General features: G+C 25.9%; 3 protein-coding genes across 3 annotated transcripts; 2 read left to right on the forward strand and 1 right to left on the reverse strand.

Moving 5' to 3' along the window:
- Positions 1 to 90: 90 nt before the first annotated feature.
- Positions 91 to 1,769, forward strand: LOC122511795 (leucine-rich repeat-containing protein 15-like). The gene is made up of 2 exons (XM_043627279.1): positions 91 to 147; positions 329 to 1,769. The coding sequence occupies exon 2, from the start codon at positions 340 to 342 to the stop codon at positions 1,684 to 1,686; it is 1,347 nt and encodes a 448-aa protein (XP_043483214.1). The 5' UTR covers positions 91 to 147; positions 329 to 339; the 3' UTR covers positions 1,687 to 1,769.
- A 727-nt stretch (positions 1,770 to 2,496) lies between these two features.
- LOC122511796 (leucine-rich repeats and immunoglobulin-like domains protein 3) lies at positions 2,497 to 4,556 on the forward strand. Its single transcript, XM_043627280.1, has 2 exons — positions 2,497 to 2,746; positions 2,919 to 4,556. Exon 2 carries the CDS (start codon positions 2,930 to 2,932, stop codon positions 4,277 to 4,279), a length of 1,350 nt encoding a protein of 449 aa, XP_043483215.1. The 5' UTR covers positions 2,497 to 2,746; positions 2,919 to 2,929; the 3' UTR covers positions 4,280 to 4,556.
- A 2,629-nt stretch (positions 4,557 to 7,185) lies between these two features.
- LOC122511788 (leucine-rich repeat-containing protein 15-like) lies at positions 7,186 to 10,546 on the reverse strand. The gene is made up of 2 exons (XM_043627270.1): positions 10,395 to 10,546; positions 7,186 to 8,649 (listed from the first exon to the last, which is right to left on the reverse strand). Exon 2 carries the CDS (start codon positions 8,640 to 8,642, stop codon positions 7,257 to 7,259), a length of 1,386 nt encoding a protein of 461 aa, XP_043483205.1. The 5' UTR covers positions 8,643 to 8,649; positions 10,395 to 10,546; the 3' UTR covers positions 7,186 to 7,256.
- Between the last annotated feature and the right edge of the window lie 7,804 nt (positions 10,547 to 18,350).

Below are 18,350 nucleotides of genomic sequence, written 5' to 3' on the forward strand. Positions count from 1 at the left end.
TGATTATTTAGTACGTATAAAAATTATCAACTTGTTTTCTCATTCATTGCTTATGAATTGAGTGACAGTTTCAAATCTTCAATTCTTTGGTGTTAGCATAAAAAAAGTGTTATTAGTTTTCTTCTTTATTATATTATCTCAAAATAGGTGAGTTACATTTTTTCAAAAAAGGAAGAATGTCAAGGAGGCTAAAAAAATTCTGTAGAAAAAAAAATGCATACCATATGGTTAAAAATGTTTTGTTTCGTTTAAAATTTAGGGTTTTTTTTTAATTTTAAGAATATTTTTACCAATAATTTAGAACTAATGTAAAATAATCTTTTTTTAGAAGAAAAAACGATGAAGACAATTCTTTGGTGTTTGATAATAAAAATTTTGATTATTAACGGATCGTCAGTGGAGGACTTTTTCTTCAAGAATAATGAACAAAATTATGAAACTTCGAATGAAGAATTCCAACTTTGTAAAGATCAGCAACTATCTTTAAATTTTTCCAATACAATTGTAACTAAAGTTGGAGAGAATTTTCTCACAAGTACATTAATTTCGTGTTTGAAAATGAATAACAATAGCATTACAGATGTATCATCTTCAGCTTTTGATAAAATTCCAAATTTAACTTATTTAAATCTTGCCAATAATTCGATTGGAAAAGAAGAACTTTTGCTTAGAGGGAATTTTAAAAATTTGAAGATACTTATTTTAGACAATGCTTATTATTATCGTTGGAGTGAATTTGGATTAACTTTTGGAGGAAATTATCCCTCTCTTGAAAAGCTCTATCTGAGAAATAATAAAATAAGATCGGTACACATGGTCTACAAAGATGATTATGAAGGGAATTTTTCAAAATTAACACATTTATATTTAAATAATAATTCACTTTTAAATTTCTATAATGATAGGATGTTCTCATATGAATTTATAGCTCTAAGGTATATTAATTTGAATAATAACAATATGGACACTGTGTATATTGATCTACCAGAAATCGAATTTCTCTCCTTTGATTATAATCGAGTTTCGTCATTGTTTTTGAAAAGAACAAGAAAACTAGAAAAACTATACGCAGCTCATAATCATCTATATACATTTTCCAAAGATTCTTTAGAACAATGCCAAAAGTTAAAAATTTTAAACTTGAAGAGCAACAGAATTTCTAAATTAAGTAAAACAATTTTAGAAAAATGCAATTCATTGGAATATTTAAATTTAGATAACAATGAAATAAGTGAGATTCCAGAAATATATTCAACTTCATATTTAAAGAGATTATCGTTACGATGCAATAGAATTGATTCATTAAATTCAACCACTTTTTCTCTGATGCCACATTTGATTGTACTTCGTCTAGATGGAAATAGAATTTTTCAAGTTGAAGCCAATACATTTTTAACACTTGTCAATTTACAAAGTCTCACTCTTGGTAATAACAGACTTGGAAATTTACCTGAAAATTGGTCGCAAAATTTGAAAATGCTACAGAATTTAAATTTAGAAAATAATGAATTCAAAATGTTGGAAGATATGTCTCTATCGTACGATGATGTAATTTTAAAGATAAACCTTACTAATAATCCAATTGAACAACTGTTAGCGTATTCTCCTGCTGCAATACCGGAAAATGCTGTAGTTTATTTGGGTCTTAAATCAACCCGAGTCGAAAGTTGTTCAAGGAATTATTGAAATTGATACTTTAGGATTTGTAGTAATGAATATAACAAGTAACATTAACTATTTTATGTATGCATTAATAATAAACTTATTAGTAAAATCTAATTAAAAAAAAAGAATCATTTTATTTTCAAAATTTCTTTTCCTCCTTCGTCATTAGAATTACAACAGAAATTCTGGTTTTTAATGGGAAAAAATATTTTTGAAAAATATACAATAAATTTAATCTTTTGAAGAATTTTATTTGGGAATTTTTAAAAATAATCGAGAGCTATATATATTCGCTACATAATTTTTTAAAAAGTCTTTTTTCAATTGATTTTTCAGAAAAAAAGTAATTAAAAATTTCTTAAATAATTTATATTTTCTAAAACTTCATAGAAAATAATTAATTTTCTTAGAGAATTTTATTAAAATGCTTGATAGCAAACGAAAGAAGTATGTTACATTAATTTTTTTTTGAAAATATTTCTTTGAAATATTAGTAAAATTTCTTAAAAATGATTAAATTTTTATAAAGAAGTAATTGAAATTCTTGAAAGTAATCGAGAAAAATTTGATACATTAATTTTTAAGAATATTTCAGCTCTCTATGATTTTAAATAATTGATTTATGATAATTAAAATTTCTGTATAAGACTCGGTAGAAAATAATTGAATTCTTAAAAGGAATTTATTGAAACTTTTGAAAATTCTTATAAAAATTATTTTTAAACAGTTCTTTATTTTCTAATATAATAATAGAATGTTTATAAACAAGTGATTAAAGTTTTTTAAAATAATTGTAATTTTCTATAATAATACAATTTTATTTACTGAAACTGTACAAAGTAATGAAAGAATTTTTTATTCCTTGCTTGCGTCTGGTGTGTTAAATTTAAATATCTGAAAGTTTTTTATAGAAAAAGCATAAATTTTTATCATATAAACATTAGTCAGTTTATAAAATTAACCAGCTTCTTCTCTCATTCATTGCCTGTGAATTGAATAGACAGTTTCAAATCTTTAACTCTACGGTGTTTATTGTAAAAAAATTGTTATTAGTTTTCTTTATTATATTCATACAAAAAGGGTGAGTTATATTTTTTCAAAAAAGTAAGCTTAAAAATGTTGTGACAATAAAATGTGCATGTATACAGTATACAATTTTTTTTAACAATTTTTTTGTATAAACTGTGGTTTTTTTAATTTTGAGATTATTTTTACCAAAAATTAGAACTAATGTAAAGTAATCTTTTTTTTAGAAGAAAAAAAGATGAAGAAAATTCTTTGGTGTTTGATAATAAAAATTTTTATCATTAACGGATCATCAGCGGAGGATTTTTTCTTCAAGAATAATGAACTAAATGATGAAACTTCGAATGAAGAATTACAACTTTGTAAAGATCAGCAACTATCATTAAATTTTGCCAACACAATTGTAACTAATGTTGGAAAGAATTTTCTCACAAGCACATTGATTTCGTGTTTGAAAATGAATAACAATGGCATTACAAAAGTATCATCTTCAGCTTTTGACAAAATTCCAAATTTAACTTATTTAAATCTTGCCAACAATTTGATTGAAGAAGATGAACTTTTGTATAACGGGAATTTTAAAAATTTGAAAATACTTGTTTTAGACAGTGCTTATTTAGGTCATAATTCTTATTACAATTATAAGGGAATAAATTTTTTTGGAAATTACCCCTCTCTTGAAAAACTCTATCTAAGAAATAATAATATTAATACGGTAAGAATTAATAATTATATTGCAAATACTTTTCTTAAATTAACACATTTATATTTAAATAATAATACAATTTCAAGCTTCAGTATTGATGTAAAGCACTCAAATGCATTTATGGCTATAAAGTATGTTAATTTGAATTATAATAATATGGACTCTGTGGAAGTTAATCTACCAGCACTCGAATTTCTCTCCTTTGATTACAATAAAGTTTCGTCATTAACCTTAAAAAGAACAAAAAAACTAGAAAAACTGTACGCAGCCCATAATCAATTATCTGAATTTTCTGAAAAATCTTTAGAACAATGTGAAAAATTGAAAATTTTAAACCTAAAGAACAACCAAATTAATGAATTCAGTAAAAAAATTTTAGAAAAATGCAATTCATTGGAATATTTGAATTTAGATAATAATAAAATAAGTAAACTTCCCGCAATTAATTCGACTTCATATTTAAAGAGATTTTTATTGCGATGCAATAAAATTGATTCTTTGCGTTCAGACACTTTTTCTCTGATGCCACATTTAATTGTACTCCGTCTAGATGGAAATAGAATTTTTAAAGTTGAAGCCAATACATTTTTAACACTTGTCAATTTACAAAGTCTCACTCTTGGTAATAATCAACTTGCAAATTTACCTGAAAATTGGTCGCAAAATTTGAAAATGTTGCAGAATTTAAATTTAGAAAATAATAAATTCAAAATGTTGGAAGATTTGTCTCTAACACATGAAGATGTAATTTTAAACTTGAATCTTACTAATAATCCTTTTAAACAATTAACGTCGAATTCTTTTATGGTAATACCAGAAAATGCTACAGTTTATTTGAATTTTAATGCAACTCGAGTCGAAAGTTGTTTAAAGAATAATTGATATACTTTAGGTTTTGTAATAATGTATGTAACACGTAGTAACTAATATTTCTGTATGTTTCTCTAAGTAATAAAATTGTTACAATACGATTTTTCAAGAAAAAAAATGTTTTACTTTTAAAAACTGTTCTCATCCTTCGCCCGTAGAATTAAAACAAAATTTCAGATTTTCTATGTTAAAAAATATTGTTTAAAAACTCAAAAACCTTGAAAACTTTTTAAATATTCTTTTCTACCTTTCAAAACTTTCCATATCGCAATGAATTTTAAAACAGTTCTTTAATTTTCTTCTATTTCCGTAAATAATTAAAATTTTAAGCAATTAAATTCTGAAAAATATTTTTTTAAAGTTATTAATTACAACAATTAACATAGAAAAAATTTTAATTTAAAAACAATTGCAATTTTCAAATACAATTGAAATTCAGAAAGTTTTAAGCAACATTTTTTAAAAATCTATAATTGAATTTCAGAAAGTTTTAAACAAATTTTTTTTTAATTAATAAATTATTATAAATAATTAAATATTTATTTTAAAAGATAATTAAAATTTCAAATAATCTTAATTAAAATTGAAATTTTTGGACATAATTTGAATATAAAATTCAATAGAAAATAATTAACAATTTAAAAGAATTTTATATTGAAATTTTTGAAAGTAGAACCAAGATAAAGAGAACCCATTAATTTATTTTAAATATTGCAGTTTCAGTTTTCAAAATTGAATTGAATTTTTATTGAAATTTTTTTTAAATTATTTTAATTTCCTAAGATTATATAAAAAATAATTTAATTTTTATAGAATTTTATTGAAATTCTTGAAAGTAATCGATGGACACTTGCCAAATTAATTTTTTTAAACAATTAATTTATGCTTTTTTTAAGATAATTGAATTTTTATAAAATATACTTATGTAATTGAAATTTTCTAAAAATAATTGAAATTTTTTAAAAATAAATAAAATTTTCAAAAATAATTGAATGTTTACTAATAAGTAATTCGAGAATTAGTTGAATTTTTGTTTGAAATAGTCAAAATTTTCTGAAATTATTCAGAAAATAATTGAATTTTTAAAAGAATTTTAATGAAAATTCTTAATAGTAATCGAGACAAGATTCCAAAATGAATTTATGAAAATATTTCAGTTTCAAATTTTCCAAAAATAATTGAATTTTCATAATCAAGATAATTGCAATTTTTCAAAGTAATTGAAATTTCCTAAAAACATATGAATTTTTAAAAAAGACTTTTTTTTTAATTTTTAAAAGTAATTGAAGGAAGTTTCAATTTTCATATTTTCAAAGATAATTAAAAAGTAATTGAATTTTCTTTAAATAATTGAAATTTCTTACGATTCTATAGAAAATTATTGAATTTTTTTTAAATAATTGAAATTTCTTACAATTCTATAGAAAATAATTGAATTTTTTTAAATAATTGAAATTTCTTACGACTCTATAGAAAATTATTTAATTTTTTTTTTAATAATTGAAATTTCTTACAATTCTATAGAAAATAATTGAATTTTTTTTAAATAATTGAAATTTCTTACGATTCTATAGAAAATAATTGAATTTTTAAAAAAATTTAATTGAAATTCCTGAAAGTTATTGAAGAAAGTTTGACAATTTATTTTTTAACAACATTTTAGTTTTATATTTTGTACTCATAATTGAATAAACAAATAATTGAAAGTATTTGAAAATAATTGAAATTTTTCAAGATGGTATAGAAAATAATTGAATTTTTTCAAGAATTTTATTGAAATACTTGGAAGTAATCGAAGAAAGTTTAACACTTTATTTTTTAAAAAATATTTAATTTCTATATTTTCTACTGATAATTAAATAAACAAATAATGGAAATTAAAAATAATTGTAATTTCCTAAAACTTTATGAAAAATAATTGAATTTTTCCAATAATTTTATTCAACTTCTTGAAAGTAATCGAAAAAAGTTTGACATATTTTTAAAAAATATTTTAATTCTTTATTTTCTAATGATAATAATTGAATATTGATAAAGAAATAATTGAATTTTTCCAAGATGCTATAGAAAATAATTGAATTTTTTAAAGAATTTTATTGAACTCCTTGAAAGTAATCAAAAAAATTTTGATACATTATTTTTGATAAAAAATATTCCATTTCTTTATTTTCTAATGATAATTGAAATTAAAAATAATTGAAATTGAAAATAATTGAAACTAAAAAATAATTAAAATCAGAAATAATTGAAATTGAGAATAATTATAATTGAAAATAATTAAAAATGAAAATAATTGAAAGTGAAAATAATTGAAATCTAAAATAATTGAAATTGAAAGTAATTAAAATTGAAAATAATTGATAATGAAAATAATTAAAAGTGAAAAATAATTGAAATTAGAAATAATTGAAATTGAGAGTAATTAAAATTGAAAATAATTGAGAGTGGAAATAATTGAAATTAAAAATAATTGAAATTGAGAGTAATTAAAAGTGAAAATAATTGATAATGAAAGTAATTAAAAGTGAAAAATAATTGAAATTAGAAATAATTGAAATTGAAAATAGTTGAAACTGAATATAATTGAAATTGAAAATAATTGAAATCGAAAATAATTGAAACTGAAAATAATTGAAATTGAAAGTAATTGAAATTAAAAATAATTAAAACTGAAAATAATTGAAATTGAAAAAATTAAAATTGAAAGTTATTGAAATGAAAAATAATTGAAATTGAAAATAATTAAAACTGAAAATAATTGAAATCGAAAATAATTGAAACTGAAAATAATTGAAATTGAAAGTAATTGAAATTAAAAACAATTAAAACTGAAAATAATTGAAATTGGAAAGAATTAAAATTGAAAGTAATTGAAATGGAAAATAATTGAAATTGGAAATAATTGAAATTTCCTTAAATTCTATACAGAAAAGAATTATATTCCTAAAAGAAATTTACACACTAAATCGTTGAACAAAATTTATTTTTATCACCAATGTTTCTGCGAGGCAATCCAATCAAAAGGATGAATTGCCTTTGTCACATGTTTCCTACATAATTTCACCACACTCTCACTATTCAAATCAATTGTCACATTTGCCATTAATTTCTCCCTAAAAATCATCATTCTCTCCTGAAATTTTCGATCCAATTGAATTCTCACTTTCTTCAATCCACCATCATTTCTCCTCAAACCCAATGAACGTAAATTCGGTAGAAAATTTCCCATCAAATTCACTTGCTCCAAATTTCTCAAGTTCACCATCCATCCATATTGAATATTCGTCAATTTATTTTGCTCCAAACTGACAATTTTCAAATTCACCAAATTCTCAAATAATCCCCCAACAATATTTCTAATTCGATTATTATCCAAATACAATTCCTCCAAAGTTCCCATTGATGCAAAATCTTCTTTTGCCAAAATTCGAATTTCGTTACATTTCAGAGAGAGTATTTTTATTTTTGGAATTTCCTCAATTCTCGGTATTGAATGCAATAAATTATTGTCGAGTAGCAATTCTCTAAGTGATGGCATTCTGTGAATATGATTCAGAGAACGAATTTTATTGTCTGAGAGATTTAAGATTTCCAAATTTGGCGATTTACTGAAATCACTGATCCAACTGATTTCGTTTTTTTTCGCTGTAAAGTAAAGCAAATTTTCCATTCCCCATAAAGTTATGTCAGTAATTCGATTGTTGTCAACGCTGATGAAATTCAGTTTGGGAAAATTTCCCAGACCAAAATAATCGAGATCATTATTTTCAAGATGCAGTTCCTGTAACGATTTTGGTAACCAATGAAAATTACGATCAAAATAAGGCGATTCGTTGGTTATTTCGTTATTGTTAATAAACAAATGGGTTAAATTGGGAAACACTGAATTACCCCCACGAAGGGAAATTATTGCAATACTATTATTGCGGAGAAATAATTTTTCTAATTTGGGAAAATTGCCTTTTAGTTCGAGAATTTTTAGGTAATTTTTAAAACCTGTTTGATTTTGATAACCACCGCGAATTGCTTTATCGAGAACTAGTAATTTGAGATTATTGTGTTTGCCAAGTGAGAGAAATTGCTCCTTCTTGAGACGATTATTGGCGAGATTTAAATTCTCCAAATTTGGTATTTTGTCGAATGCTTCCGGTGAGATGCGAACAATTCCACGATTCTCGAGATTTAAACACGTTATTTTTGAATCATTCAGGAAATTCTCCTCAATTGATGGATCGGAATTTTCAAAAATCATATTCGTTCCGTCACAGTCGGAAAATTTTTTTATTAAATCGTCAGTTGATTTTTGTCCCCTTCGAAGTGGGAAATTATTGATTAGAATAAAAATTATGGTTATTAATACTGATGGTGACTGCATTTTTACTCTGTAAATAAAATTAGAATTTTTAATAATATTTTCTTATAGTGTTTTAATAATAATAATTTTAATAATTTTGATAATTTTAATAATAATTTTGATAATAATTTTACTAACAATTTTAATTTCCAAAATAATTTACACAATTAATTGAATTTTAAAAGAGTTGCGTTTACGACTTCCATAAATAGATAAAAATGTTTCAATTTGAAATTTTATAAAATTCATCCAACTAAGTATAAATTCAATTATTTTCGCAATTAAATGTCACGAAAGAATTTAATTATTCCAAAAATTCTTTAAAATTTCAATTATTTGAAAATTCTTTTAAAAAATTCAATTATTATATTTAAAAAATGTTTATATAAATCTTTGCAGAATTTCAATTATTTTCAATTTTAAACATGAATTCAATTATTTTCAATAAAACAATTCTCAAAAGAATTCAATCATATAAATTGTTTTTTTATAAATTCCTTGTCAAAATTTCAATTATTTTAAAATTCTTTGCAAAAATTCAATTATTTTCCATAAAACTTTAAATAAAATATTAGAATCCAATTATTCTTAAATTTTTTTATTTTCGAGTTAAAATTTCAATTATTTTCCATTTTAAACATGAATTCAATTACTTTCAATAAAATAATTCTCAAAAGAATTCAAATATATAAATTTTTTTTATAAATTTCTTGTCAAAATTTCAATTATTTCAAAATTCTTTTCAAAAATTCAATTCTTTTCAATAAAATTTTAATAAAATATTGGAATCCAATTATTCTTAAAAATGTTGATAAATATCTTTGTAGAATTTAAATTATTTTGAATTTTAAGCATGAATTCAATTATTTTGAATTTTAAGCATAAGTTCAATTATTTCCAATAAAATTTCTCAAAAAAATTCAATTATTTTCAAATTTTTTTGTCCAAATTTCAATTATTTGAAAATTTTTTACAAGAATTCAATTATTTTCAATGCAATTTCAATAAAAAAATCAGAATTCAATTATTCTTAAAAATTTTGATAAATATCTTTGCAGAATTTCAATTATTTTGATTTTTTCATAGAAATTCAATTATTTTCAATAAAATTTCTTGAAAGAATTCAATTATTCTTAAAATTTTTTATAAATTTCTTGTCAAAATTTCAATTATTTTAAAATTCTTTGCAAAAATTCACATATTTTTCAATCAATTTTTCATTAAATTTAATAAAATTTTTTAAAGTGTTGATAAATATCTTTTGCAGATTTTCAATTAATATGGATTTTTCGAATGAATTCAATAAAATATTTCTCGAAAGAAATCAATTATTCTTAAAATTTTTTGTCACAATTTCAATTATTTGAAAATTCTTTGCAAAAGTTCTCAAAAATTTTGATAAATATCTTTGCACAATTTCAATTGTCTTAATTTTTTCGTAAAAATTCAATTATTTTAAAAAATTTTCCTCAATTTAATGATTTTTTTATCTACTATTTTAATAAAATTTTCTAAAAGAATTCAATTGTTTGACAAAAATTTTAATGAAGGGAAAAAGTCAAAATTTATGATTGGAAATCAGGGAAAAGTCAAGGAAAAACAAAATTAAATTTTTCTTACAACCTTGTAGAATTACAAAAAAAGAACAAAGGAAGAAAAATTAATAAAATTTTTTACTTGAAAAATTTTATGTTAGAAAATTAAATAAGTAGAGTAATTATTTATTTATTTAAACTAAAATTAAATCTTAGGTACTTTTTTCCATCAACTTACGTTTTTCTTCAAAACAATTTATCAAAATAGTGTCGAAAAAAATAGACACGAATTCAAAAATGAATTTTTCGATTTATTTCTTATTAAATAATCCCAATTTGTCAATTTAGTAATCCAATTTCTTTAGTTTTTAATTTTTTTCATAATTTGTTCAATTTTCGGATTTTCGTATTTAATTTATTTTCGTTGAACACTTCAGTTTTTTTTGGAACGAAGAATGTTTTTTGCAATTTTGAGAAAAAGCACCAAATCTTGAAAAGAAATTTCGAAAAAACAAAAATTTGTTTGTTTATATCAAAATAATTATAATTGATAAACAAAAAATGAAGTGAATTTATTTAATGGAAAATAAAGACTGAAAAGAAATTTTCTGAGAATATGATTTTATAGTATTTGACACAAGATAACCCATGTGTGGATTATTATTGTAACAAAGAGTTTCTTCTTCATGTTCAAGTTCTCAATTTCTCATTTCTGATAATAAAAGTTCATTAATCGAATTTCAAAACACGGAGATTTCAATTTCTTTATATAATATTGAATAGACAATTAAAAATATATTAAAATTTTATAAACAATTTATTTTTAGTTCATAATCGAGAAATTAATTTTAATTCGCTTTTTCAAGTTAATTCGTGTAATTAAATTATTATTAATTAATTAATTTGGCGAATAATTTCGAAAAGCCCCTGAAAATATACTGGCTGGAAACTCACGTGTACGTCGGGTTTGCGTTGTGTAGGCGAAATCTATTATTATAACAATAGAAAGTTAAATTCTTTAAAAATACAAAAATACAAAAACAAATACAAAACTTTAAAAATACAAGTAATTTTAAAAATAATTCTCTTATAAATAATTCCTACGATTAATTACATTTAATAAACTCTATTTTTTTCAAATTTGATTTTATTTAATAACTATTTTTAAAAAATAAAATGTTAACATTATAAAATAAAAAAATATCGAAAACAATATAATAAAACTTAGGAATTACTATGAACAGTAAAATTAAATAGATAATTAATAGAAATAAAATAAAAATAGCGGTGAAAATAGAAACTATATAATAATAACATTGTTAACTTGTTAATTTCTTCGTTTAATTTAAAATTAATAATAATAATAATAAATTCAAAGCGAAAAAAAACCAAAAACTGAAAATTACAAGCAAGAAAATTGCTACGGAAGAAAATAAAAATTCTTCTTCAACTTTCCTCATTCCCGTAAAAAAATCTCAATTTTTCCCAGGATAATCTCGTTTTGAAACACGTCGCTGGCCTTGAAAACCTTGAAGTTTTTCTTGCACGAAGAATCTTTCCTCATACGAACTTCAGGACTCGAAGAGAAATCAATCACCCAACAAAGATCATAATTTACAACATTTAGTAATAAATAAACTATTTAATTAATTCAAACTCTGTTTAAATAAACAAAAAAACAGTTTAAAGTGTAATTCATCAAATCGAAATAAAACTCTGTACGATCCACGTAAGTAAAAATTATAAATCTGTGCAAAATTGAAATTATTACGAAAGTAATTAATTATTTATTATTATTATATGGATTATTATAACTTATTTAATATTCAACAATTTATAACTTCAAAATTTTTAATTGTCACTAATATAATATAATAATTCCGTAATATTATTAGCAGATGTCAAAATAATATATTATTTATAAAGGAAAATTTCTTCATTAATATCATTTGAATAAAATTAGATCAAAACGGAAGTTGCTAAGCAACATCCTAAACAATAGAAATTTTTAACTAAACTTTTAAGTAGTAGCACTTCCACCCGAACGCTATCAGACAATTGAAAATAGTGAAAAATGACGCTAAAATTTATTTTCTTCACAATAAAATTTTTCTGTAAGTCGGAAATTATCTGAGATGTTGGCAGGAAGTTGCTGAGCAATATCCTGAAGAATAGAGATTTTTATCGGAACTTTTAAGTAGTAGCACCTCCACCCGAACGCTATCAGACAATTGAAAATAGTGAAAAATGACGCTAAAATTTATTTTCTTCACAATAAAATTTTTCTGTAAGTCGGAAATTATCTGAGATGTTGGCAGGAAGTTGCTGAGCAATATCCTGAAGAACAGAGATTTTTATAAGAACTTTTAAGTAGTAGCACCTCCACCCGAACGCTATCAGACAATTGAAAATAGTGAAAAATGACGCTAAAATTTATTTTCTTCACAATAAAATTTTTCTGTAAGTCGGAAATTATCTGAGATGTTGGCAGGAAGTTGCTGAGCAATATCCTGAAGAACAGAGATTTTTATAAGAACTTTTAAGTAGTAGCACCTCCACCCGAACGCTATCAGACAATTGAAAATAGTGAAAAATGACGCTAAAATTTATTTTCTTCACAATAAAATTTTTCTGTAAGTCGGAAATTATCTGAGATGTTGGCAGGAAGTTGCTGAGCAATATCCTGAAGAATAGAGATTTTTATCGGAACTTTTAAGTAGTAGCACCTCCACCCGAACGCTATCAGACAATTGAAAATAGTGAAAAATGACGCTAAAATTTATTTTCTTCACAATAAAATTTTTCTGTAAGTCGGAAATTATCTGAGATGTTGGCAGGAAGTTGCTGAGCAATATCCTGAAGAACAGAGATTTTTATAAGAACTTTTAAGTAGTAGCACCTCCACCCGAACGCTATCAGACAATTGAAAATAGTGAAAAATGACGCTAAAATTTATTTTCTTCACAATAAAATTTTTCTGTAAGTCGGAAATTATCTGAGATGTTGGCAGGAAGTTGCTGAGCAATATCCTGAAGAATAGAGATTTTTATCGGAACTTTTAAGTAGTAGCACCTCCACCCGAACGCTATCAGACAATTGAAAATAGTGAAAAATGACGCTAAAATTTATTTTCTTCACAATAAAATTTTTCTGTAAGTCGGAAATTATCTGAGATGTTGGCAGGAAGTTGCTGAGCAATATCCTGAAGAACAGAGATTTTTATAAGAACTTTTAAGTAGTAGCACCTCCACCCGAACGCTATCAGACAATTGAAAATAGTGAAAAATGACGCTAAAATTTATTTTCTTCACAATAAAATTTTTCTGTAAGTCGGAAATTATCTGAGATGTTGGCAGGAAGTTGCTGAGCAATATCCTGAAGAATAGAGATTTTTATCGGAACTTTTAAGTAGTAGCACCTCCACCCGAACGCTATCAGACAATTGAAAATAGTGAAAAATGACGCTAAAATTTATTTTCTTCACAATAAAATTTTTCTGTAAGTCGGAAATTATCTAAGATGTTGGCAGGAAGTTGCTGAGCAATACCCTGAAGAACAGAGATTTTTATAAGAACTTTTAAGTAGTAGCACCTCCACCCGAACGCTATCAGACAATTGAAAATAGTGAAAAATGACGCTAAAATTTATTTTCTGTCACAATAAAATTTTTCTGTGAGTCGGAAATTATCTCTGATGTTGGAAGGAAGTTGCTGAGCAACATCCTGAAGAATAGATATTTTTATCGGAACTTTTAAGTAGTAGCACCTCCACCCGAACGCTATCAGACAATTAAAAATTGTGAAAAATGACGCTAAAATTTTTTTTCTGTCACAACAAAATTTTTCTGTGAGTCGGAAATTATTTCATATGTTGGCAGGAAGTTGCTGAGCAATATCCTGAAAAATATAGATTTTTATCGGAACTTTTAAGTAGAAGCACCTCCACCCAAACGCTATCAGACAATTGAAAATAGTGAAAAATGACGCTAAAATTTATTTTCTTCACAATAAAATTTTTCTGTGAGTCGGAAATTATTCCATATGTTGGCAGGAAGTTGCTGAGCAATATCCTGAAGAATAGAGATTTTTATCGGAACTTTAAGGTAGTAGCACCTCCACCCGAACGCTATCAGACAATTGAAAATATTGAAAAATGACGCAAAAATTATTTTCTGTCACAATAAAATTTTTCTGTGAGTCGGAAATTATTTCAGATGTTGGCAGAAAGTTGCTGAGCATCATCCTGAAGAATAGAGATTTTTATCGGAACTTTTAAGTAGTAGCACCTCCACCCGAACGCTATCAGACAATTGAAAATAGTGAAAAATGACGATAAAATTTAATTTCTGTCACTCTAATATTTTTCTGTGAGTCGGAAATTATCTGAGATGTAAGCAGGAAGTTGCTCAGCAATATCTGAAGAATAGAGATTTTTAACTGAACTTTTAAGTAGTAGCACTTCCACCCGAACGCTATCAGACAATTAAAAATAGTGAAAAATGACGCTAAAATTTAATTTCTGTCACTCTAATATTTTTCTGTGAGTCGGAAATTATCTGAGATGTAGGTAGGAAGTTGCTGAGCAACATCCTGAAGAATAGAGATTTCTATCGGAACTTTTAAGTAGTAGCACCTCCACCCAAACGCTATCAGACAATTGAAAATAGTGAAAAATGACGCTAAAATTTATTTTCTTCACAATAAAATTTTTCTGTGAGTCGGAAATTATTTTAGATGTTGGCAGAAAGTTGCTGAGCATCATCCTGAAGAATAGAGATTTTTATCGGAACTTTAAGGTAGTAGCACCTCCACCCGAACGCTATCAGACAATTGAAAATATTGAAAAATGACGCAAAAATTATTTTCTGTCACAATAAAATTTTTCTGTGAGTCGGAAATTATTTGAGATGTAGGTAGGAAGTTGCTGAGCAACATCCTGAAGAATAGAGATTTTTATCGGAACTTTTAAGTAGTAGCACCTCCACCCGAACGCTATCAGACAATTGAAAATATTGAAAAATGACGCAAAAATTATTTTCTGTCACAATAAAATTTTTCTGTGAGTCGGAAATTATTTCAGATGTTGGCAGAAAGTTGCTGAGCATCATCCTGAAGAATAGAGATTTTTATCGGAACTTTTAAGTAGTAGCACCTCCACCCGAACGCTATCAGACAATTGAAAATATTAAAAAATGACGCAAAAATTATTTTCTGTCACAATAAAATTTTTCTGTGAGTCGGAAATTATCTGAGATGTAGGTAGCAAGTTGCTGAGCAACATCCTGAAGAATAGAGATTTTTATCGGAACTTTTAAGTAGTAGCACCTCCACCCGAACGCTATCAGACAATTAAAAATAGTGAAAAATGACGCTAAAATTTATTTTCTTCACAATAAAATTTTTCTGTGAGTCGGAAATTATTCCATATGTTGGCAGGAAGTTGCTGAGCAATATCCTGAAGAATAGAGATTTTTATCGGAACTTTAAGGTAGTAGCACCTCCACCCGAACGCTATCAGACAATTGAAAATAGTGAAAAATGACGCTAAAATTTAATTTCTGTCACTCTAATATTTTTCTGTGAGTCGGAAATTATCTGAGATGTAGGTAGGAAGTTGCTGAGCAACATCCTGAAGAATAGAGATTTTTATCGAAACTTTTAGGTAGTAGCACCTCCACCCTAACGCTATCAGACAATTGAAAATAGTGAAAAATGACGCTAAAATTTAATTTCTGTCACTCTAATATTTTTCTGTGATTTGGAAAATATCTGAGATGTAGGTAGGAAGTTGCTGAGCAACATCCTGAAGAATAGAGATTTTTATAGGCACTTTTAAGTAGTAGCACCTCCACCCGAACGCTATCAGACAATTGAAAATAGTGAAAAATGACGCTAAAATTTATTTTTTGTCACAATAAAATTTTTCTGTGAGTCGGAAATTATCTGAGATGTTGGCAGGAAGTTGCTCAGCAATATCCTGAAGAATAGAGATTTTTATCGGAACTTTTAAGTAGTAGCACCTCCACCCGAACGCTATCAGACAATTGAAAATAGTGAAAAATGACGCTAAAATTTAATTTCTGTCACTCTAATATTTTTCTGTGAGTCGGAAATTATCTCTGATGTTGGTAGGAAGTTGCTGAGCAACATCCTGAAAAATAGAGATTTTTATCGGAACTTTTAAGTAGTAGCACCTCCACCCGAACGCTATCAGACAATTGAAAATAGTGAAAAATGACGCTAAAATTTATTTTCTGTCACAATAAAATTTTTCTGTGAGTCGGAAACTATTTCAGATGTTGGCAGAAAGTTGCTGAGCATCATCCTGAAGAATAGAGATTTTTATCGGAACTTTTAAGTAGTAGCACCTCCACCCGAACGCTATCAGACAATTGAAAATAGTGAAAAATGACGCTAAAATTTATTTTCTTTCACAATAAAATTTTTCTGTGAGTCGGAAATTATCTCTGATGTTGGAAGGAAGTTGCTGAGCAACATCCTGAAGAATAGAGATTTTTATCGGAACTTTTAAGTAGTAGCACCTCCACCCGAACGCTATCAGACAATTGAAAATAGTGAAAAATGACGCTAAAATTTAATTTCTGTCACTCTAATATTTTTCTGTGAGTCGGAAATTATCTGAGATGTAAGCAGGAAGTTGCTCAGCAATATCCTGAAGAATAGAGATTTTTAACTGAACTTTTAAGTAGTAGCACTTCCACCCGAACGCTATCAGACAATTAAAAATAGTGAAAAATGACGCTAAAATTTAATTTCTGTCACTCTAATATTTTTCTGTAAGTCGGAAATTATCTGAGATGTAGGTAGGAAGTTGCTGAGCAACATCCTGAAGAGTAAAGATTTTTATCGGAACTTTTAAGTAGTAGCACCTCCACCCGAACGCTATCAGACAATTGAGAATAGTGAAAAATGACGCTAAAATTTATTTTCTGTCACAATAAAATTTTTCTGTGAGTCGGAAATTATCTCTGAATGTGGATAGGAAGTTGCTGAGCAACATCCTGAAGAATAGAGATTTTTATCGGAACTTTTAAGTAGTAGCACCTCCACCCGAACGCTATCAGACAATTGAAAATAGTGAAAAATGACGCTAAAATTTATTTTCTGTCACTATAAATATTTTTCTGTGAGTCGAAAATTATTCGAGATGTAGATAGGAAGTTGCTGAGCAACATCCTGAAGAATAGAGATTTTTATCGGAACTTTTAAGTAGTAGCAGCCTCCACCCGAACGCTATCAGACAATTGAAAATAGTGAAAAATGACGCTAAAATTTATTTTCTGTCACAATAAAATTTTTCTGTGAGTCGGAAATTATCTGAGATGTAGGATAGGAAGTTGCTGAGCAACATCCTGAGGAATAGAGATTTTTATCGAAACTTTTAAGTAGTAGCACCTCCACCCGAACGCTATCAGACAATTGAAAATAGTGAAAAATGACGCTAAAATTTATTTTCTTCACAATAAAATTTTTCTGTGAGTCGGAAATTATTCCATATGTTGGCAGGAAGTTGCTGAGCAATATCCTGAAGAATAGAGATTTTTATCGGAACTTTAAGGTAGTAGCACCTCCACCCGAACGCTATCAGACAATTAAAAATAGTGAAAAATGACGCTAAAATTTAATTTCTGTCACTCTAATATTTTTCTGTGAGTCGGAAATTATCTGAGATGTAGGTAGGAAGTTGCTGAGCAACATCCTGAAGAATAGAGATTTTTATCGAAACTTTTAGGTAGTAGCACCTCCACCCTAACGCTATCAGACAATTGAAAATAGTGAAACATGACGCTAAAATTTAATTTCTGTCACTCTAATATTTTTCTGTAAGTCGGAAAATATCTGAGATGTAGGTAGGAAGTTGCTGAGCAACATCCTGAAGAATAGAGATTTTTATAGGCACTTTTAAGTAGTAGCACCTCCACCCGAACGCTATCAGACAATTGAAAATAGTGAAAAATGACGCTAAAATTTATTTTTTGTCACAATAAAATTTTTCTGTGAGTCGGAAATTATCTCTGATGTTGGTAGGAAGTTGCTGAGCAACATCCTTAAGAATAAAGATTTTTATCGGAACTTTTAAGTAGTAGCACCTCCACCCGAACGCTATCAGACAATTGAGAATATTGAAAAATGACGCAAAAATTATTTTCTGTCACAATAAAATTTTTCTGTGA

The sequence above is a fragment of the Leptopilina heterotoma genome, unplaced genomic scaffold (genome assembly GCF_015476425.1).
Source record: "Leptopilina heterotoma isolate Lh14 unplaced genomic scaffold, ASM1547642v1 Lhet_90, whole genome shotgun sequence".
Taxonomy (NCBI): domain Eukaryota; kingdom Metazoa; phylum Arthropoda; class Insecta; order Hymenoptera; family Figitidae; genus Leptopilina; species Leptopilina heterotoma.